This window comes from Fistularia commersonii, chromosome 14 (genome assembly GCF_037954325.1).
Source record: "Fistularia commersonii isolate RoL2024-O1a breed Wild chromosome 14, RoL_Fcom_v1.0, whole genome shotgun sequence".
Lineage (NCBI taxonomy): Eukaryota > Metazoa > Chordata > Actinopteri > Syngnathiformes > Fistulariidae > Fistularia > Fistularia commersonii.
Genome location: NC_141297.1, coordinates 9,085,282 through 9,109,524, shown reverse-complemented (window position 1 = coordinate 9,109,524; position 24,243 = coordinate 9,085,282). Strand labels below are relative to the sequence as shown.

Sequence of the window (24,243 nt, the reverse complement as noted above, 5' to 3'; positions counted from 1 at the left end):
TTGGTATTTTAGCAGTGCTCCTGTTCATGGTTGTGTAATTATTTGGTTTTCTTGCCCGCTGTCAAAGTGGCTATGAGGAGTCATGACTCTTGTACATTTTTATCACACTTGTTTCCATTAAACAAAACTTATCTTTCTTTATTTAAAGATACTGGATATCTGTTGGTTTACTCCAATATGTTGACAATCATTTCAGTGTCAGTGGTGGTTTTATTGTTGGTCTGTTCTGGGTTTTTTGCATTCAATCCAATAGCTGTTTGGATTTTACTTTCTAGTGACAATTTGAAGTTAGGCAACTGACACACATACACACACCAGTAGTGGGAGAAGTCTTTTAATGGTGAGGAAACAGGCAGAACTGGAGGAGGAAGATAAGACACCCCAGACAGTGTCTAAGACGAAAATGGGTTGAAAGAAAATGGGTGGGGGACCAAAAGAGAGGGGACGGCAGCGGCAGAGAGGAAGAGGTTGAGTGAGTTATCAGCCATGCAGAATAGTATTTCACCCCTTGCACTGCTTTTGTTAGGTGGTGCCTTTGCTTCTTAAGATAATGGACGATTTTCTCCAGATTGCGGCTTTCAGTTTCGTACATATAGAATTTTTTTGGAGGGCTGACAATATCTTTTCACACAATATAATTTCTCTTGTGTTGAGCTAGTTGAACTATCAGGGTGAGTTATAGATTTCTTGATTGACGGTTAAATGGATTTCATATAGGTGAACCTCAAACATTCTCTGATCTTTATACAATGAATTAGTGCATCGGTATATGAAGATAAAAAGTCCAGCTCACACCTTTGAAACTCATGACCTCCTCTATTGATAATCAAATTTCCATATTAACAGGCCAAAACATTTGTCTTTATTATTTTCTGTATCTAATGAGTTCTGCAGTACTTTCTGCAGCACCAGTCTGCCAGCATTCAGGTGGCGCAGCTCCAGCAGTTTCTTATATACAGCCCTGGATAGAAGCCTTGCACACAAACATGCTGCCTCCTTCTCACATGGTATACGCCACCCAATAGATCACATTCACCACGGCGAAAGTGAACGGGAACACGGCCCTGGCATAGATGTCGATGGTGTCGGCATCAATGGGCTTGCAGACACACTTGGAACAGCATTTCTTCTCTTCCTCACTGTCTTCTACCTGCCTGGACCTTCTCCTTCTGGGCTCCGTCTCCTGGGAGCCCCCCTCCCCCGGGATTTCACTGCTTGAGCGTTGGGTCCGGCCATGGCGGTTTGAAATCATTACTCCCTGATTCATGCCAGTGACAGAGAGGGAAAACAGAACCATAGCCTGTTTGCCATTCTTCACAATGGACTGCAGGGAAACACAGAAAGTAGCTTATAAACATTTTCTACAGCTTTTATCAGAGGGAGATGATTATCAAGCTGGATAGGCAAAAATGACAGCCTTTTTCTGCTTCAAAAATGTATATAAAAAAATAGCTGTCACAATGACCTCTGATAATTTCATTTTCAATTTTTGCGATTGTCTCGCTTATCAGAATGTGGCCTTTTTTGCGTATTTCTCTTAAAGAAACGCTTGGCATTTTAATTGCTATCATTTTCCAATAAAAACAGTCACGAGTGCTTATATATTGACAGGAACACATTACTCTTGCATAGAGGCAGCCCATGATGACTGTGTGATATCCTATATTACTGTAGATCATATTAAAATAAATGAAGGCTGCAGTTTATGATGAGTTTTATGTTGAAACATTTTCTTTTTTGATAATGCTGTCATCACACAGAAAATGCAAGATTTCAGATTGGGAAGAGAATGTAATACGGTAAAGTCATTGCAGTTTCTCATCAGAAAAATGTGTTTGTGATTTTTCTTACCAGTTATTTACCACTTCACAAAGCCACTGAAACAATTTATCTTATTGTGAACGTATAAATCAGTAAGATGTGCCTCACCAGCAAATTGAACAGACAGTAAGATAAGATCGCTACAACTCCCTGAAGGGAAATTCATAGTCTCACTGAAGGTCAATGGTATGAACGCTTGTCAGACGCAGGATATGAAGCCCACCCAGGTCCATGTTTGAAAGACATGCTCATTACTCAGAATAACCCCTGAAGCTCAACGTGGTTATCAGTTGATAGGAGGACATAATGGTAATGAAGGTCTCACCTCTGAGCTGAGCTTGTTGGCCTTGACCTTGGCCTTCTCTTTGAGTCTGTAGTCTGCATTGTAATGAGCAAAGGCATACTCAATGAGTGCTGCGAAAACAAAAACATAACAGATCCAGAAGTAGACGTCCAAAGCCTTAATTGCAGAGGCGCGCGGCAGGGAGGAGCGGGCGCTCACCATCAGCGTGGTCATGGTGAGAACAGTTGTGATCCCTGTTGAGAGAAAATATGAAGGGTTGTTCCCTAATGTGGAAACGTTGCAGGGAATACACCGAAATACAGCTTCATGTAAGAACTATGAAGGGTGTGAGAAATCTTGATCTTCTCCTTTCTTAAATCAGGTGGAAGCAACCCAGCTAATTATATTTTGGCGACCAAATGTCAAAGTTGCTCTGGCCTCACATCTATCTTATTTGCTTGAATGGCATCCTTTTTAAATGCTCTAAGTCATTTCTTTAAAATTGACAAAACCACTAACTTGGATGACATTGCTCTTTTTCTAGTTATGTTGACAGGATATTAATCTCTGAAATATAACTTATCACTGTAGTATCTTTTGCAAGTGAAACTACATCATACAATAGGTGTTTTTATCTATTTCCTGCTGGAGGCCTATATGAAAATCAGTTCTACAACAACGGTAAGCTTCAAAGCAAAAAGAAAAATCAACGTCTTTACACAAATCAACATTGGTATGGTGATAGTAATGATTTGATTTTTATTCAACAGATTGGATGGCAACCTCTTTACAGATTCGATCGGGTTGTTTTTTTGTATCAGGTTGTCACAAAACGAGGGACAATATTTTTAATCAATATTTAAATCAATTTCGGTAATTTGAGATAGTGTATGTCGTGCAGTGCAATTGGGAGAAATTCCAGTACATTATACTGTGCAGTGATTAGCGCTTCCGCCTCTTAGCAAGAAAGTTCCTGGTTCGATTTCCACAGGGACTCTTTCTGTGTTGAGTTTGCATGTTCTCCCTTTGTTTGCATGGGTTTCCTCCAGATATTTCGGTCTCCCAACACATTGCGAAAACACATTGTAGATTGATTGTAAGCTTCTAGCCCCATCATGTCCCCCACTCCAGGATAGGCGGAATAAATGAATGGATGTAAGATTTTTTTTTCATGTGCATCCTACTCTTATCTCTTCTCATTTGTACAGCACTTTGACAGAAATTTAATACAAACCTAAGGATACACGGGCAGGTACTGCTGATTGGCTGATCCAAAAGGACACCCAGGACATGGCAACGAGTAATATTGAAGGCATGTAAGACTGAATGATGTAGACACCTCTGTTGCGTCTCAGCTGGAAGCGAAGACTTAGCCTTGGAAATCGTCCCGCTGTCCAAAATAATAAATAATTTAAAAAAATAATAAAAGATAATTATCAGTCACTTTTTATATATTGTGCACAACAATTCCCATGTTTTGTCCAAAAGCACTAACAGATGCAAATGTCTGTCTATTTGCCTTTAGAGAAATAGGCTTTGATATATAAGGCATAAAGCAGGGTATCAGTCTATATTTTAGTTTCCAGCTCCTACCCCTATCATCTTCTAATCCCCCAGACTTCATCCATTCTTTCTATGCATAGAATATAACCGCAGAAGTAACTGGAGTTAAAAGACTATGTGGCTTCAAAAAGATACTGAGTTTTCCAACACGAGACGCAAAGCCAGCCCCAAAAAATGTAAATACACAATGCATAAAACACTCAAGACTCAAGCTTTCATGCAGCTGTGCAGGCACCCAGCCTTGACAAGAGAAAAAAAAGATAGGAAAACAAGATGGATGTTCACCAGATTTGAAATTCATCATCTCAGTGACAAAGCGATAGTCTGTGATGGTGAACTGAGAAAGCTCCAGTTTGTCTAGGCCGTGGATGTGCCTCTGACTCTCCGACCAGTGGTATACTATATCTTCTGAGGAGTAACCATCTATAAAATAGTCAGACACAAAGAGAATGAGAGCCATGCCAAGATTGTGAGCTATTTGTCTTAAAACTGAAACATGGAAAAAGACAGTGTGTTGTAACCATTTCACGCTGTTCATGCATATCGTTTTACTTATGAGTACTCTCGATTTTGGGGGAAATTCACCCATTTGCCTTCTTCTGTGTAACAAGACAAGAAGATAGATGAACTATTTTTGGTGTGCATTGCAGGGAGCAAGAAACACATCTCATGCTAATTAGCTTAGCAAAATGAACGTTGGCCTCTAATATAGACTTTTCCTGGCAGACAGACGAAACCGTCAAGTTCAAGCGTCATTTCACTCTGCAAATCCCTCTGGAATAAAAAAGCAGCCATGGAAAAATAGAAATTCCTATAAAAATTGGCATCACTAGTGCGGTATATTTCTCATCAATTTACCTTAAGATCTGGTATAGTCAGGAAGGTATTGCTGTTTAATGGATTACTTTAAAATACATACATACATTCTACATATATTATGAATTATACTTTCATAATGAATTCAATGAATTAGTCCCAGCATAAATGTTTTTTAGAGATGTTGTAATGTAAAATGTATTTGATGTATTGAGGTCTATTGATACCTTCATCCATCATTTATTGTGCTAATTTAACTAGCAAGAGTCTGCGCAAGGAGGACACGCAAATTTGTGAAGCGTTCCTTATTAAAAAAAAAAAAAAAACGGCAAGAGTTGTGCTTTCTAGCTCCCTTCCGCACATGCACAATCTAAATTCTAATTCTAATCTTTGTTTCAGAATAGGTGCATCCCAATAAATACATCTTAATACTCACAGCTCTCCAGATCAAGCATACACTCCTGTTCATCCATGGGGTACTTGGTCAGGTCCATGTCACAAGCCACTGTCGAAGTAATTCTGGCAACAGAACAGCCCAATTCATCAAATTTTAGACACTTTTAGAGATTTTTATGATTCCTCACTTTCCAACAAAATACATGATAAAAATATATGAAAATAATCTCATCCTCTTTCACAATTCAAATTGGTCTTCCCACACCTGAAATTATCTCAATGGCTGATAAATGTCTGAAAAGGTAGGTTTAATAGGGGTCAGATAATTGATGTACAAACACCTGTTTCACTTCATGTTATCATTTATATATCAAAATCAGCTTTATGGTTTGTTCACACAAACAAGAAATATAGCTCTGGTTCATTAATTTATGTGTTTGATTGTTTAGTTATTTTTTCATTAGAATCTGTTTTTTATTTATTTATTTATTTATCAGCTTTATTTATCAGCTTTATTGACCAAGATTGTTCACACATACAAAGTATTTGGCTCCTTTTAATTAATTCATTTATTTAACCGTTTATTTTGTATTAATTTATTTATGTCACAAAGGCATCATATACAACATATGACAGAACAAGGCAAAGAAAAATTCAAGGCTGCCTGTTTATCGCTCACACATTTCCCTTGGTCTTTTGTTCTTTACGAGCTGAAGTCATTCTCCTGTGATCACCAGCTGGTCGCTTACTTCGTCTGTGAGCTGTTTGGTGGTGGGTAACGCCAAAAACAGCCTGTCTTGTCTAGAAACTATGCTAATGAGAGCGGCAAGACCAAACCAAAACAGTAAAGTTGCAAGCCATAAAAGCACAACTGTGAGTGCAACGAGGCTATGAGACTCAGCGGAACCGAGACGCTATCTTCCTCTCAAGGAGCGCTTCCTGTGTTACCCATAGTCACCTAATCATAGTCACCTAATCATGAAATTAATAAATTATATGAAATTATTGACAAGACCATCTTTAAGGAAATTGTAAAACGCCAATGTTGGACCACAAAAGTACAGGTTCTCTCTTCATTCAGCCTCACTGGGAATCCCAGAACTTTTACAAATAAACAGCTAAAATCAAATGGATCTCTCCTTGAAGTTTTATTTAATTTCCCTCTGGATATTATTTAATCAGCTTATGCTCTACTTTAAAAAAGATAGCCTGTCAACACCTGAATATCCCCTATGCCACACCTGAATTTCCCCTACGGGGATTAATAAAGTAGTATCTTATTTTATCTTATCGTATAGAAACTATATTTATAGTAGAAAAGAAAAACACATTACTGACACAGTAAACACAATTACTCTGCTGACAAAAAGTGTCCTTCCTCGGTAGAAACATAAAATGATTTATAGAGTGTTCTAAAATCTTTCCAAATACAGGTTTATTTGTCTTAATATAGACATCATTCCGTCCAGGATGAAAATTGAAAATATCTGTTTTATGCTGTAAAGGGTATTTGGCTGGGATTAAGGTGCAGTATTTTAGAAAAACAGATCCATTAATATTCTCTCATTTTCATGATAAACACATCTCGCGGGACATGAACCATTTTAGACTTATGAATAATGAAGACTTTTATTGGAATTGCTTTTGAGGAAAACATCTCATATTTCGGTCCGACATCCTTCCCCACAATACATTTTCTGCACAAGCAAACTAAAAAAAAAATAGATAAAAAAATGTCACCAAATTGCATTTGCCAGTAATGCAGTATGGGACCACTCTTCATATTATAGATACTGATAAAACAATCAGGTCATGAATTTTCTTTTAGCCTCTATAATGGATAGTCATTATTTAGCAATCGTATCCTGCTAATAATCTCTCTTGCCCGCCTCATTCTAACCATTTTCTTGAATTAACTTTATTTCACCGACCGTGTTTTTACTTTAAACATCTAGTGGGTGTCCTCCTTATCAGACTGAGGCTCAATTGTTTTCCCGATTTTTTGCAGAGCAATCCAAATCTAATTTGATTGAATTCGTAATTAATTGCTTTTCACAGATATTACTTTTAGAAAAGTGTAAATAAATCACCCCAAAGGATCTTTCTGGTCAGGGTGTTAAGAGTCTGAGTGTGGCAGAAAACAATCTGTTAGTTCGTACCGGCTGCTGTACAAAATGACTCCATTGGGCTGCAGGCGGATCAGTTTGTTCTCCACAGTAACGTCGTGGAACCAAGCAGATTTGGCATTGACAATGAAGGTGTCAGGCAGCCACAGTTTGTCCACAAATCTACTGTCCAATCCCAATGTCTTGTTGGTGTGGTTGTAGGACAAGCGATCGTCGTGCCAGCTCTGCCGCAGGAACACAGTCATGGTGTACTCCTGCCAGGAACAACACAACACAACACACACACACACACACACAAAGGAGTGAGTCATGTTCATGCTAGGAGACAAAAATAACACCAGTAAAAACATAAAGAAAATGGGATCAGATTTTTTTTTTTACCCTATATTGTGTCAGAAATATAAAAAAACTGAAAAAAATGGAAAATCTGTGGGAATTATTTACCGCATACAAATGAGTGCTGAATGCATTCTGTATTTGAAGGAAGCAAAAATACGTCAAATGTAAATGTTACCGCCAGATTTGGTTGACACCATACAGAGTCCATGAATGTTTCAAATTGCCTAACAACTCAGCCAGTGTGTCAAACATGTTCATACTGAGTGCTTTCAAATCTTCGACTGGGATAAATCAGAATTATGCAAATCTTAAATCTTTGATCATTGCTGCACAAGTGAATTTATGGGATCATGGAAGGCCTCATTTGAGATTGTGACAGCAAAGTACCATGTTGGCTTCAGAGATGTGGTCAATGCTTGCAACTTCAATCGCCATGGCCACGTTTACCGGTGGACCTGCAGGAAAATTGGGGAAAAGACAGCAAACATGCGCACTCAACACACACACACACACACACCAGAGGCACGCACCATCTCCCTTCACTCTGAATCCATCAGTTCCTTCCACCTCACTCCATCACCCATCTGTTTCCCTCCCACCTACCACGTTCCCACATTTCAGACAATCCTACAGTGCAAAGAGATTAGGCATCATCCAGTTTAACCATGGAAAGTGGCGCGTCACGCTGCGGGCCCTCATAAACTGCACTGGGCTTCCATGGATTCACACACGGAGAGCTTCTGCCAAAATTTATACACACACTGTAGCCTCTCACTCTACAGATTGCCATATGATTAGTATGGAGTGTGTCTGTGTGCTCAGATGCTAGATAGCAGGAAGTGCGGGAGAGCTCACTGATGCAGAACAGAAAGGCTATTTGTGCTGAACATTAAGGAACCGTACACAACCATTTCCCCACCATTCAACAACTTTCCATAATCATTTATGGCAAATCATGGTCTATTGGCAATACACTGGATGTATTGTGCAAGATGATTTTCAATGGCATGTTTATTGTATAGCAAGGTCAGACAAACAGGTAGAGGTGATGCAACATAAAGCAAGGATTTCATATCATATTTTCCAGTAAAGCCGCAAGGTTCAATATAACAGATATATTTTGTTCTTTGTTAGCTTGTCTGGATTTAAATGTACTAATAGTATTTTACTATGATTCTGATAGCAGATAGTGAATTTACAAAATATAAAATAATTAGCAAATTAGTAGAGAAAAAAACTGAAAATGAATATCAAATTTAAAAAATTGTAAATTAAGAAAAATGAATGCATGATATAAAACCAGTTTGCCCAGTCCTATAATCAAACACCAAAATGAACAACACCAATTACACACAAATGTCATCACATTCACCAAAATTAAGTGCACTGTAAAAGTGCAATAATATTCTTTAAAATGACACTCATAAATATGTTAGGGATCACACTACAACTGGGGTCCAGAAAACCACAATTTGGCAGCATTAGTACTATGGTAGATTCTTTCTGCATCATGTTGGGTCTATGTTTTGGCATACTATCAGTGACATCAAGCATTTATGAATGTCATTTTATGTTCAATTGGCAAAACATATTAATGCATCTAATTTTGTATTAATTGGATATTTTCTTACAGAGACTCCATTTTAATGGTTATGGTGCATGAGTTGAAAATGGGGAATTACTCACATTAATAGATGTGATTCCTGAATGGTCACAACAGCCATTCAATTTAACTTTCATTTTTTCAGAGAGCAATAATGATCCATAAAGGGGGATGAGGATGGCGTGTGTGTGTGTGTGTGTGTGTGTGTGTGTGTGTGTGTGTGTGTGTGTGTGTGTGTGTGTGTGTGTGTGTGTGTGTGTGTGTGTGTGTGTGCATGAGGGCGGGCAGGTGGTCGGGCATGTGTGCTTGCATGCGTGCGTGCTTGCTTGCTTGCGTGCGTGTCAAAGCAACACCCTTGTTTCACATTTTCACCTTTGCTCAGCTGAGTTAAGCTGTGAGATTGAGAAATCTATTGCTGTGGTCATTGGATGTTTCACATCTTGCAGCCATGCTTAGCACAGTTTCCACCAGTGATTATTGTTTGCACACCCCCCCATTATCTCCCTGTCCTTAAAGGGCAGCATCTCCAATAATCCCTTCAGCAAAGCTTCTCTTTGTCCTTAGAAAGTACTTGCGAGGTAAATACCAATGTTGTTATGTCTAACAAAAAAACAGATATCCTCCTCAGTAATGAAACTGAAAAATGAAATGTAAACAACTGCGGGACCTGAGCTGGATTATACTAAGAATGGCTGTAAATGTGAGGAGGTGAAATGCAACCCAATGTCACGAGCAGTAGATCTCATACTCACCTCCTATCCCAGGGCGAAAATTTCTTGCATAGCCCTTCATTAAATCATCCAGATTAGGTAACCAGGATATTTCAATGTCTGTACCTACATAGTCCCCAATGTCACTCAGCATGGCCCTAAAGGAGACAACAAACACAGCAGCCTTTAGTGTCAAAACTTCATCGTGAAAGAGATAAACCTGGGTATGGAAAGTGGTGGTCAAACAAAGTTTCTCACATCTTTGAGAATATTCTAACAACTAAACCTTTTAAGATTGGGACCTCTTGTAGTACCTAAAGAATTTATCACAACCCTTATCAGTTGTCCTTTAAGCTGTAAAAAAGTGAGAGAGAAAAAAAGGAAAAACAATCACCAGATAGTCACAACCTCCATTTGTCAAATGTTCCTTACAGGTGAGTGTTTTTTGAAGATGCAGATTCCTTGATTTATGCAAGCAATCTAATTAAAAGCTTCCTTTTTTAAGAGAAACCCCTGAAAATATAAGGTATTCAATAAAACGGACAGCTAAACAGTCATCAGCATATATTGTGTCAAAGTCTGGATTTTATGTGCAATGTTTATGAACTTCAATTTGTTTCATTTATCCTATAAATTATGTATATTGTAGATTCTCTGGTCCTGCAGTACATTAGCAAAGCACAACGTACATTCAGCTTTGTGGTTATTTCGGTCCAGTATCCTACCATCAACGTAACACAATTCTTTATTTCATGTCTTCTCATTGTCTTCAGGAGCCATCGCTTCTTTATGTTTCCCTCTTATCTGCCCTAATTGTGAAACATTTCTTCTCAAAAGTAATTTGTTGCAGATGTGCTTCTCTTTTTTTCTATAAATTCCCTCAATCCTCAAGTCCTGTCACAACAACGGGCAGCGAAGCACTTCATTCAGTTTGGACAAATGTAGATAATTTTCAAAAAATGCAAATTGTCTGAGAACACCTAAAAAGGTAACGACACTTCGAATGAGATGCAACATTCCTCCAATGGGATAAAAGAGGGGAATCTTGGAGAGGGCACTAAAACACTGAAACATAAATAAGAAACTGAAAGTATAATCAACTTATAAATATTTTGGGATTTTTGTTTAGAAAAGAAAAGAAAAAATACACACATTACATTGGGTTTTCTAAACTGTTCATCCATCTTTTTATTCATTTCTAAAATCGTTATTTATAAGTGATTGAATTAAATTAAATATTTAAAGGCATTTTCTTTTTGACCTCATTGTTTCCATTAACATATTCGATGGAAGATGAGTTTCTCATTCAAGGCAGGATATTTAGTCGGGTGTGTCTAAATCGTATTTAATTTGCACCATTTCAAATGTATTCCTCATAAATCCATGTGGCAAAGCCAACAGCACACTGCCTGAAACTTCAAAGAATTAGTAGATTTATATTTACCGTTTTATTCAGAAATACATGCATGTAAAGGTAAGAAACTCCCTAAATCTTGCGGGTTGCAGGAGATTTTTTTTAATAAAAATGATTATAAATTCCAAGTTATCAGCTGCACACTTAAAAAAAAAGAAAAGGAAGCCTATTCTGACTGGCATGTTCTTTAGTAGTAGCTTCAAGGGGAGGCTGACAGCAGATCCTGCATATCATACAGCCACCACACCTTTTTAACAGTCATAATTATTCTTTGTTAGACTACAAAGGTCATTTTGATTGAGATCAGTTAAGCATCATTTCACAGTTTCCAGTTTTGGCTGGAGTGACAACTCAGGTCAGATAATTCCCATGCCTTTTCTGCTCTGCTAACCTCATCTGAGAGTAATTGAAATCAAAGATATTCCTCAGTAGGAAAGGAGATGCCTGCAGCTCTCAGGGAAGCTGCCGGAGCAAAACCATGACAACCTGCTGCCGCGCCGTTGGATCTCAAGAGCAGCATGGTTCAGATACCACAAGGTGGCAGCTTTGCATTTTCAAACAGGGAGGCTGTAAACAGATGCCATCTCCCCCTCCATACACACATAATCCGAGTCTTACTGTGTTCGCGGAAATGTCAGTGTCACGCTCCGTCACGACAGGGATACTCTTAATACTGTGCTTTCATTTTTGCACAGAGACCCTTATCGATACAACGACTGTGACACAGGCCCACATTTAAGAGGCATCTCTCTCATCCAGTGTCTGAGCGATGAATGGCCTGCAAGAAAAATACAAATTGGCTGGAATAAAAGGTTTCACTGACATTCAGAGTCACAACAGCCGGCAGAGGCATTGACAGGGGAATAGATACATGAGAGCTTAGTCAAAGGCGTTGTAATTGGCCGGCAATGAAAAGCTACTGAGTGACCTTTGAAATACAGCTGACATTTGACGACAGTTGATTTTGTCGAGAGCAAACAATCTCAGCCACAGTTACATGAAAATCATCCACAACAAAACCACAGTAATAGTAGCTCTGTAAAATAAAATGTATATCTTGCGTATATGAATCTACTGTATGTATAGGCAACATCTGTCTTTTTAAATTGTGGGCAAAGGCAGCATTTTACCACAGCATTAACATTTCCTCAGCAAATCCATTTTGTCGTGGAGTGGTATTTTTAGTCTGGCAATCACTATCATGTCAGAAACAAATGGGACCACTGAGCGAATTAATTAATCACTATGTGACTCCTGGATTTTCTTCCCTAATTGGCAGTTTCTAAAAGTGGTAGCGAGGAGCTTCTTCTGCCAGGAAATGGTCAAACAGGATTCCTGACAGAGTGTAAGGAAAATCCAAGCATGTAATCACTCCATATTCTTCATTCCCCTGGTATTATTATTCCTCCGATTTATGAGCTGACTTTTAGGCAAGCCACCGAATCAATATGAACTGAGAATTGTTTTTTTCTGTAACGTTATATGATTAATTTCAACTGAACTATAAGGAACTAAAATCTATCTGTTGAGGAAAGGCATATCAGTGCTGTGATGTATGAATGTATTGATGCTTTTACTAAACACTGCAATCTAAAGCAAAGCTTGCCCAACATCCGCACCCAAAACTCAAGATTAACCGGCCAGATGTTTGCAGTCCCTGTTCATCTGAAGACATTTGATCTTTGCAAATGAGAAGCCAAACGTCTTCAAAAAATGTAACCAGTAATTTTTTCAAGCACCATGACCTGGATGTCTTCTTTCTTTTTTTCGCTTCCCATTATACTTATATATCTATATATCTATATATATAGATATAAATATATCTATATATATACATATATCATCCACTGATCCACACATTTTAAGGTATTTTTACATTTGTTTAATGTTAGCTCATAAATATCTTTTGCAATTTATCATTTTAAATCTTTCCTGAACATGCCATTTATTTTGATAACAATCAGGAAAAGACATAGGTAATTGGAAAATAAGCAGATGTGTCTTGATTACTGATTATTTGTACGCTTTGTTTTCTGATGATTGTTGTAGTTAAATTCTTTTGATTTGATTCAATTTCTGATAATTGTCTTGTGACCTCTTGTTATTAAGGTTCTGAAAATGATTATTTCACGATTTACTCAAGTGAATTAGTACATTAAAGACTACAAACCTGCCAGCAAAAGCCAGGTCAAATGCATCGCTCAGAGGAAAAGGCAATTTTGCCGTACGCTGTTAAAAGACATGCACAGGGTTGAACATCTGATTGCTCCTCTGGGAGATTCATTTAACATTCGCACCCTTCCATCCATGACAAACAGTTCAGAGTGGATTTCCAGACACTTCTCTTCCCTCTATATTTCACTTTCATTAAATGTCTCTCTCGAGACCTGGATCAACACCCGACTGTTTATGAGCTAACATTAAACAGATGGGGAGAAGAGACTGAGGAAAGATAAAGAGCAGCAGCCTCTCTCAAATTTATGACATCTTTTTGTGAACACGATGTGCTACGCACACTTACAAGCCTAATTAGTTTTATATAGAAACACTGCGAGTTACATGAACATGAACAGAGAATTGGTGCCCGGATCCTCACTATGAGACTTTAACATGTTTTATTGGCAACAGGGTGACTTGAGCGGCATGGCGAAAGCATTAAAATCCAATTGAATCACTCGTAATAAAGCATAAACGAGAAGTGCATGTTATTGAAAGGCTATTTTCGTGTGCGTATGTGTGTGTGTGTGCGAGCCTGCATGACAGCATGTGTTGGCTGGTAGGTAAGCGACATACAGGATTTCAGTATTTGGACTTCTTTAAATTGTTTATCCATGTTTCTCACATGGATATATTTCTCTTTTTCACAGATATTAAAAAAAAAAATTTAGTGGGCAGCATAGCGGTTAGCGTTCGGCCTCACAACCAGGACAATGGTTCGATTCTGACAGGGCCCTTTCTATGTGGAGTTTGCATGTTCTCGCCGTGTTTGTTTGCGCTCATGCAACAGTTAAATTGGGAAAATTACCCAGATGTGTGAATGAGAGACTGAATGGCCGGCTGTATATACAGTATATGTGGCCCTGCGATTGACTGGTGACCTCTTGCCTGATGGCAGCTGGGAAACGCTCCAGCAGCCCCGGCAACCCTGAGTAGGATAAGCGGCAGAAAATGGATGAACGGATGAAAAATTAGCTATTACTCCCAATTGCTTTTGGTCCTTTTGAGTTTTTTTTCCTCGAAGCATTACTGTATATGCAGAAAATGTATACATTTATATACAAAATATATATTTGTGTATTTATGTATACAAATTTACTTGTAGGTCGAGCAATCGCTTTGGAACCGAACATTCCTGGTTAGATTCCTGACTCCTCCTTGTGTGTTGTTAAGCAAGACACTGAACCCCTAAACACTCCCCTGATACAGATGGACAGCTCCAACTGCTCATGATTCATCCATGGGTTAAATGCAGAGAAGGAATTTCCCCATGAGGGATTAATAAAGTATAAAAAAGATTATAAAAAACTGAACTGCTTTTTTGCACTTTACCTGATGCTGGATAGCAAATGATCCCCCTGCAATCATTGCTTACTTTTACCAGTTAGTTGTGCAGCTTAAAATGTATATTATATTTCTGATTATTAACTTATGACTATGATAAAAAGCCCTCAACATCCCTCAACTCGTAATAAGTCCAAAGTTATCCAATAAAGCTTTTGCTTTTTGGGACCCCGAGCCCTCAGGAAGGTGAGTCTAATGCCTTCTTTTCAATATTTTCTCATTTCCTTTTCAAGTGATAATTTCTCAAACAATTTAGCCATTTTGCTGATTTTAAATATGATAATATTACATTGGTTAATTTTTCAGGTTTTCAGTCTCAGAATACTAACCTCCCAAAACTGCCAGATCCTCTGTTGCCCACATTTGTTTCAAAGCAACAATAAATGATAAAATGTTTAAACAGAATAATGATAATAATGTTGTTAGATTGGTATTTGGGAGCTTCCACTTTTGGAATAATAAAACTGACAAAATAAGCAGATATTGGTGTACTTCAAAATAAGGGTATGCAGTGATTTGGATTAAAATGTTCACTCAATTATCTGTTCTATCTATTTCAAACTCCTTTCAAACCTTGCTGAAGTAAATGATATGTTTTTGCAGTTTACCTGTTGTGTGTCACCTTGAATTCAATACAAGAGGCTTTTAGTGTAAAAGCACTAAAATGTCCCTGCAGCACCTCTTTCTGCAGCCACAGCAGAGTCATGCTTTTGGGCCAGTTCATGTCAGCTAAAGGAACATGATAAAATCCCAGTGCTATTGAGAGTATGTACTCTTTCGACATTGAAAGGGATTTATCCGCTGACTCAGCCTTTCATGGAGGTTAGTTTACAGCTCTGTGTTAACTGAGTGTATTTAAGGACAAATACAGCGCACCGGAAAGACCATGAAATATTTGTATTACAATGCTTGTGCAGTTTCAGTCTAAATTTTGATAAACTACAATGCGGAATACAAACTAAATGTCGAGAGATGAAGATTTTTTCAGACTCTTGTTAAAGTGCATTTTCCACCTTAATTGATATTGTGAGAATAACTGTTATTTGCTTGTAGTCTTTTTGGGTTAAATATTACGGAATCAATTACATCGTCAAACCTCCCATGAATGATTAATATAGCTGGATTTTTCAATATCATAAGGATATTTTTGCCTGCATCCACAACTTAAAATATCTTGTATGCATTTGATGTCTATTCAAATATCTGGCTCTATGGCTATTTGAAAATCAAAGGATCAAAGCCTTAAGTTTTAGACTTAAAAAAATGATATTACAGGGAGCTTTAGGTTATAGGAAAAGATGTCATTTTCTATTCTGAGCAAGATAAAAAAAGGAAATATATACACAAGTCTAATTTTCATATTGCGCACGTCCTCAATACCCTGCAGTTTTCAAAAGGACTGCAGCTGCAATGCTGACTGATCTTCCGCATATACCTGTATATGTATAGTTCAATACAATACTGATGTTAGTGACAGAAACTGGCTACATTTTAAAAAGATGATGATAGTCGTTAAAGGTTGTGTAATCTACCCTAAATCTATCCAGAGTCTACAGGAGGTGAGTTCTGAAAGGTCACACTTCTTATTCCTTGACCGACGGGAAAAAATTGTTTTGAGTAAAGTAATTTGCCCTTGCTCAATATTAAGGACTATAGCACCCTTGGGCAAAGACTTTAACTGCTCCCCGGTCTGCGGCACCTGCTCACTACTGCAATGTGTCTACTTAGTAATGGGCAAAGTGGCCAACATTGCCCTCAAGGATTCATTAAGTGTCATAGTCTCTTTCTCTCTCTCTCTCTCTCTCTCTCTCTCTCTCTCACTTACTCCCTCTCTCTTTTTCTCTTTGGATGTGTGTGTGTGGGTGTTTTTACCTTGATTATGCTCACATATGGTAACATGAGGTGACATGGTATGTCAGTACATTATCCTCTGCTAAGAATAAAATGGTTGTTGATGTCAAAGCTGCTAAATATGTCAGTGTTGAAGTAAAATGGTTATTATCAGGTGTTCTCAAATCTCCAATTGTTTTCAACTTGAGAGTAAAATTATTATGAGGAAAGGGATTTATGGAGTGAAGAGATAATCTTTGCACAACAAAAATCAAACAATTCAAATTGAGCCTTTCAAAATGTTGTTTGATTGCATAATTTTCATGTTGGTCCAAAGTAACATGATTACAAATCAGATATTTGGGGGTAGCCTCTTAAAAACCAAGACATTCTTCAACACACCCATTAAAATGAGTTATTAGCATCTTGAGTAGGTGTTTTGATCACCTGCTCAGGGTGTTCAGGGGTTTGAATGGGGGTCATTATGGTGATCTGTGTGTCACCAACCCTCATCAAGCAAGTCATACAGTCATGTAATTCTAAGGTTAAGTCCCTGTTAACTTGCCTCAGTAGTGAACTCACAACTGGACTGCATCTGGCTGAAATCTTAGGTTAGAGATCACCCCCTCTGTTGAGTGATGATATTTTCATTTTGAAAACGATGTCATGTTTTTAACCCCAAATGGTCCCTCAAATGGTCTGCCTTTCCTGACAGGGGAGAAAACTTCAAGAAGTTAAGCAAATCCATTTAATTCTTTCAGTGATGTTATAATCTGTTAGGATTTGTTAGGAATGCAGCCTAAGAGCGGCAGGGGCCAGTGTCACCCTGAGCAAGCCTTTTGGGGGGGTGGGGTGTCACAGGCCAATGTCACCCTGAGCCAGTTCCTAGCCCTGACAAATGCAGATGGTTGCATCAGGAAGGGCATCCAGCGTAAAACTTTTGCCAAAGCCAAACATGCAAATCAAACCTAATAATCTCATACTGGATTGGTCGTGGCCCAGGCTAACAATAACTCCAATAGGTACTGATAAGTTACTGGGTACCAGGGGATTTTGGGCCACTGTGGGTCAAAGGAGAGGAGAAAGGCATGTTTGGAAGCAGAAAGAGCCAAGAGTCTGGGACTGAGATTAGGGACTTTGAATATCGGGATGATAACAGGAACAGGTCGGGAGTTGGTTGACATGATGCAGAGAAGGAGGGTGGATAAACTGTGTGTCTTAGAAGCTTAGGAGCAGGCTTTAAGTTGTACTATTATCATACTGACAGGAAGAGAAATGGAGTAGGAATTATCTTGAATTATCTTGAAGGAGTTTGTTAAGAATGTTCTGGAGGTGAAAAGAATGTCAGATAGACTTATGAATCTGAAACTGGAAATTGAATGTGTGATGCTAAATATTGTTAGTGGCTATATGCCCTGCAGGTGGGATGTGCGTTAGAGGGGAAGGAGAAGTTCTGAATGAGTTAGATGAAGTAATGCAGAATAGCCCAAGAGATGAGAGTGGAAATGAGTGCAGGCAATAGGGGGGATGAAGACGTGATGGGCAGATTTGGTATACAGGATAGCAACGCAGAGGGACAGATGGTGGTAGACTTTGCAAAAAGGATGGAAATGGCTGTAGTGAAAACTTTTTTCCAGAAAAGACTGTAACATAGGGTAACTTTTAAGAGCGGAAGTAGGAGCACGCAGTTAGACTACGTCTTGTATAGACGAGGTAACCTGAAAGAGATCAGTAACTGCAAAGGAGTTGCAGGTGAGAGTGTTGCCAGACAGCATAGGCTTGTGGTTTGTAGGATGATTCTGGTGACAAGGAAGATCAAGAGGACAGAGGCAGCGAAGAGGACAAAGTGATGGAAGCCGAAAAGGGAGGAATGTTGTATCGTTTTCAGAGAGAACTTGAGAAGACTCTGGGTGGTCAGGGAGAGCTTCCAGATGACTGGACAAGTACAACTAATGTTATCAGGGAGACAGGTAGGAAAGTACTTGGTGTATCATCTGGAAGGGAAGTAGATAAGGAGACTTGGTGGTGGAATGAGGAAACACAGGAGTATATGCAAAGAAAGCGATTAGCAGAGATGTGGGACACTGAGGGGACTGAAGAGAACAGACAGGAGTACAAGGAGATACAGTGTGACAGGGAGATACAGTGTAACACCAGTCTAACTTCTTGTTAGACTGGTGCAGGACATGTACGCTAGCAGTGAGACAGTGTTGAGGAGTGCTTTGGGGGTAACAGAGAAGTTCAAGGTGGAGGTGGGACTCCATCAGGGATCAGCTCTGAGCCCCTTCTTGTTTGCAGTGGTGATGGGCAGGCTGACAGATGAGGTTAGACAGGAATCTCCATGGACCATGATGCTTGCAGATGGCATTGTGATCTATACTCTATAGTCGCAGCAAGACAGAGTATATGTGTGTGAATGAGAGGAACCCTGGAGGAATGGTGAGGCTACATGGAGTGGAGATCAAGAATTTGGAGGATTTCAGGAACTTGGGGTCAACAGTCCAGAGCAGCGGAGAGTGTGGAAAAGAGGTGAAGAGATGGGTTCAAGCAGGTTGGAATGGGTGGAGAAAAGTGTCAGGCGTACTATGCGATAGAAGACAATCTGTCAGAATGAAAGGACAGGTGTACAAGACAGTGGTGAGACCAATGATGCTGTGAGGCCCAGAAATGATCAAAAGACAGGAGGCAGAGCTAGAGGTCGCAGAGATGAAGATGCTAAGTCTCTCTTTGGGAGTGACCAAAAGGACCAGGAATGAGTCTATCAGAGGAACAACACATGTTAGATGTTTTGGAGAGAAAGTCAGAGAAGCCAGACTGAGATGGTTCGTTCATGTACAGAAGAGGTAGTAAATATTAAATATGAATATTTATATATAATTGAAGTCTGTTTATCATGAGGCGATATGTCATGGCTTGCCATTAACCTACCTTGTCATCAACAGTTTAAGTGCTCACACACACACACGCGCGCGTAGATAGATAGATAGATAGATAGATAGATAGATAGATAGATAGATAGATAGATAGATAGATAGATAGATAGATAGATAGATAGATAGATAGATAGATAGATAGATAGATAGATAGATAGATAGATAGATAGATAGATAGATAGATAGATAGATAGATAGATAGATAGATAGATAGATAGACATCAAGACAGAGATAAAGAGATGTATAAGACCTTTAAAAATTCATGCATAATTAATTGGGTAAAGAATTTTAATCCAATTAACGCATCCACAGAGCCGACAACTCAAATCCCACAATCCCACCCACTGTTGCAGATTGTTGCGCCAACGCTAACCAACTCGAACCAAGTTGATCAAGAGGGACCGCCATAAGCAACACATCGGCCCTCTCTGTGGGAAGTTTGAGAACAAAATAAACTCAAGACAGGACAGTCCCACATGGAGAAGCCATCACACTCTGCAGGAAGGAGTTTCTGTTTTAGAGAAGCACTTCCAGCTTAAAGTATGTAATTAATTCTAAGCATACAATTGTCAGGAATTGCACTGCAAGTACTTGGGTGAATGCAATGCTCGGCTTGCATAAAACCCTCAAGGAGCATTGGTGATTCAGATAATGTAAACAGAGTGCCATATTCATATGGATGTTTCTTTGATTTTAAAAAAAGAGGCAGAAGAATATGACATAATATGGTGTGGTTGGAATGTTTGCTGTTTTTTTTACACCATTTATGTTAATAAAATAAGTTGATTTTGTGTGAATATATATACATACATATATAACCCCCTGAAATTAGTCCTTTTGCCCCTGAAAGCGTAACACAATTAATGAAGAATGGGTATTGATTTCAATAGATCTATTTTAGTTTTAGTAATGTGACAGCCCTAATATAGTGTATCCATCTTCTGCCACTTATCCTGCGAGAGCCTATCCCAGCTGTCATCGGGCAAGAGGACAGCTCACCCTGGGCTGGTCGCCAGTCAATCATAGGGCCACATACAAAGACAGACAACATTCATTCTTTTTCCAATTTTTTTCCCATGAATCTGCTGCATGTTTTTGGAAGGAGGAAACCGGAGAATCCACGCAGATGTCATGCAAACTACACAGAAAGGTCCCCTTGCTGAAAACAAACCAGGGTCCTTCATGCTGTGAGGCAGAAGCGCTAACCACTGTTCTGCCCTGATATAGCATATGTAAATGATAAATGATTGAATATTATATATATATGAAATGGATATGAAGTTAGTTGGTGTGAAAGAGGAGGCTAGAGAAAATAGGGTTGGAGAAAATTGATTCACTGTGGCGACCCCTGAAGGGAAAAGCCGAAAGGAGAAGAAGATATGATATATATAAAATATACACTTATACCCGTAAGATATTGCCATTCGGTTGTCCTGTGAAGATTGACATAACGTGTACCTTTTAATCTTTATATACAGTAGAGTGTAAATGTGATATTTATACAAATTTATACAACACTCTTTTACTATTATTTATTATTGTTATATTTTTCTTGTAACTCTGGCACAGCAATTTCCTTTGGGATAAATAAAGTTGTTCTTATTCTTAAATAGATTTCAACAGCAGTTAATAAATGGTTAAGAGAATGACAATGAAGACTATGAAATTAACATAGCAAACATAAGCCATCTTCACATCCACTGTCATCAGGATGTCTGTTTATCTACAATTGGCAGTCTGTTCTTGAGTGTTCTTAATACACGCTCTACTAACTTTCATGTCCTCGTGCATCAGGATTATCTTCCTTTACTTGTCTTTTATGATTGGGCATCTCATTGTTACCGGTTTACCGCCATACCTGCCATAGTGTTCTGCATTTGGTAAAAATGAAAAAATATAAATGAAAAAAAAAATATATAGATATCATTAAGGATTGATTGGTTTCATTTAAGAACTGCAGTTGCCATACAGTTTCCATTAGATGACAAGCGTCGAGAAATTGTCCACTTAGTGCCATGTCCATCGAAGTTTGAAGCTGATATGAAATAACTGTTAGTTAATAAAATGCAGATACCAAACTGACACTGACTTAATGTTTGGGACAGGGTCATTAACTCAGGAGTAAATACAAGAGCTGGATCTTCGAACTGGAGGTTGATTCTGGATTTTCTTTGAAGAACCTGAATAACATCGCTACAATAATCCAGTACCTCATTGCGATTGTTGAACCGCCGTTCATCGAGAAACCAATGGAAGAGATGTTTTAATATATTCATCAAAATAGTCTCCTGCTCATAGTAAAACATTGGCAGCACAGCACCAGCTATGATGGTCAAATCCCAATATGTTGGACATGACTTCACATTCTCTATCAATTAAGGAGATACTTCTGTCAAAAATATTTAAATTACCAGCAAAAGGTAAATTGTTATTGTGTGTTCAGGTTTTGGCCATTGTATAATGGTCTTCAACTCAACTCAGGGACATGGAAATAAATATGTTGATACATTCCTATATTCCTGACACCAGCAAAGCTGTTCTAACACCCACGGTCCTTCACATCAGAGAGCTATTTGTAGAGGTGACACCATCTATTACATGCAGATTTTGTTGAGTGAATTGAAGGTGAGTGACACCTCAGCTGGTGCGAAGAGCTTGAAAAAACAAATAACACCAAAGGTGCCTTGCAGATCTTAGCTAAGCAACATTTTTTGAAAGCAGAAATATCCAGCTAAAAAGAGAATCAGAGTAGTTTCCCTGTTTTTCTCCCAGGAGGGGAGGAGAGGGAAGGCAGTTAGCAACTTTTCAACTGCCAACGACAAAACCCATTTGTGTATGTATTCACTGGATTGCATGTGAGAGAACAAGAGAGCTGACAAATAATGAGGCACAAGAAAATGCCTACACTTTGCATTGTACTGTCTGTGCTGGGAACAAAATAATAGCAGGGACTAGGGAGGGAAAATCCATTTACAATGAAGAGACAAGAGGGACAATAGAAGCGATTTGCCTGAAATTCCAACAAAAGCTTAAGCGTCTTCAACCTTTGCCTTTTTTAGCGGAGGCACATCCCAGCATGTATTTGGGTTTTAAAATTGTGTCTCCATATGCTTATAAAATTATGTGGATATAAAATCAAGTCTATTTTAACAGCACAATAAGGGCTTTATCGTAGACGTCTCGTACAAGTCATATACTATATTTGAATTTTCTATCCTTAAGAATTATGGAAAAAGGCCAAAGAAAAACAACACATATGACTCATTGAGTGCATTACAGGAATCCACAAAAACATCATGCATTTGTCCTGGAGAACATAATAATCAAGGGTTGATGGGCCTCCCACAGCATGAAATCTCTAGCTGCACCACTGCTCAGTGGGCAAGCACATATGGTTGAGAAGGGCATTTACAATCAAGAGGATGATCACATGACTTAAATCTACAGTATGCTCCTGAGTCGAACTACAGCTGTTGTTTCCTATTGACTAAAATATGAAAAACGATAAAAGGTGCAATCAGCTTCACATTAAGTCCTGCACGGGGAGGGAAGGCCTCCTCCGATCCTTCACCACCTGATATTTTACCTCTCAGAACAGGCCTGCAGGTGGGTGACATTATCTGTCACACAGGGTCACACCTGCCCACTCGGTGTTTATTTCCATTAAAAAAAAAAACACCTTCTAAACACACGCATTATGCAAATGTTGTCGGCAGGTCCACGTGCTGAAGAGATGAGGAGGCTGACTCCAGGTTGAGGACTTTTATGTAAGCATGAAGATGGTAAACGCACAACGTGATACCGCACAGTACATTCATTAGGCAAAGACGTGGGAGGTGATTCAACACACTTTAAACAGAGAGCATCATCTCTTCTTTAGAAATGAAGCCTGTTTTTTCTGTTTTTGTTGCAAACGGATTTGCATCCACATAAAGGCAAAGAATATGTTGCATCTATAGCATCCGATCCATGATCTCGATCCAACTTTTTGCCATTTTTTATACTCTATCTTGGGGAGCTTCATAAACAACAAACATATAGGAAGCAAAATGATGTCTGATCTCACCTGGTGAAAATGTTCCCTGCAACAAAAAGAAGAGTGACACTCGCCCAAAAGAAAGTTGGAATCTCCATCCCACTCCTGTTTATGACAAAAACAATTTTGTGCGGGGAAAAAAAAGGAAAGTTTCCCAGAGTAGAGGAGTGGGGGTAGGAGGGGGGGCGACGACGTCAAAGCCACCGAGTTTTATTTTAGTGCGCTCCTCTTGTGATCCGGCGCAGCAGAGGAGAAAGTAAAGTGCGCTTCCGACGCTGCAGAAGATGCCAAGGACGACAGCGAAAAAGATCCCATGGTCAGCTTCCACGTTCCTCCGCGCCCGAAAGCGCACGGGCAGACCGGAGAACGCACCGGGTCGGGAGGATTGGGAGGAGGGAGGAGAAAAAAACAGGGGGAAAACTCTCGATCAGACCGAGACGCAGAGCCGCTTTACCGCTGCAGCCGCGCGTCCTCGAGCATCAGCGCAGAGAGGGGGAGGGATGGAGGGATGGAGAGAGAGAAACGCGCACAGAAAAAGGGAAGGGAGGGGGTGTATGTGTGTGTGAGAGAGAGAGGGAGAGACTAATAATCTGTCGATCCTCTCATGTCTGGCCTCTGAACATCAGATTCAATCTGGCCACGGTGTGACTGGAAAGCGGGTCACGGATGTGGGACTTCAGAATATTATGTAATGTTTGCGAATCATTTGGTAATGGTGCGTTGTTGTGTGTCCTCACCAACTGTTGCAGGTTTCCCAGGTGTGTTTGGTTTTGACATCTGTGTGACAGGTGAAAGAAGAAGAGATCACTTT

General features: G+C 39.1%; 1 protein-coding gene across 4 annotated transcripts; it reads right to left on the bottom strand.

The window, feature by feature from the left end:
* Window positions 1-318: 318 nt before the first annotated feature.
* On the bottom strand, window positions 319-23,926 carry gabrd (gamma-aminobutyric acid type A receptor subunit delta). 4 transcript variants are annotated; one of them, XM_086159186.1, is made up of 9 exons: window positions 23,463-23,926; window positions 9,700-9,815; window positions 7,732-7,799; window positions 7,039-7,259; window positions 4,920-5,002; window positions 3,953-4,090; window positions 3,339-3,494; window positions 2,147-2,358; window positions 319-1,258 (listed from the first exon to the last, which is right to left on the bottom strand). In XM_086159186.1, exons 1-9 carry the CDS (start codon window positions 23,528-23,530, stop codon window positions 1,001-1,003), a joined length of 1,320 nt encoding a protein of 439 aa, XP_086015312.1. In that variant the 5' UTR covers window positions 23,531-23,926; the 3' UTR covers window positions 319-1,000. The 4 variants fall into 4 exon arrangements, with proteins under 4 accessions (XP_086015312.1, XP_086015311.1, XP_086015313.1 ...); XM_086159185.1 differs by having other exon boundaries at window positions 319-1,324; window positions 23,463-23,925; XM_086159187.1 differs by lacking the exon at window positions 23,463-23,926 and having other exon boundaries at window positions 319-1,324; window positions 9,788-9,815.
* Between the last annotated feature and the right edge of the window lie 317 nt (window positions 23,927-24,243).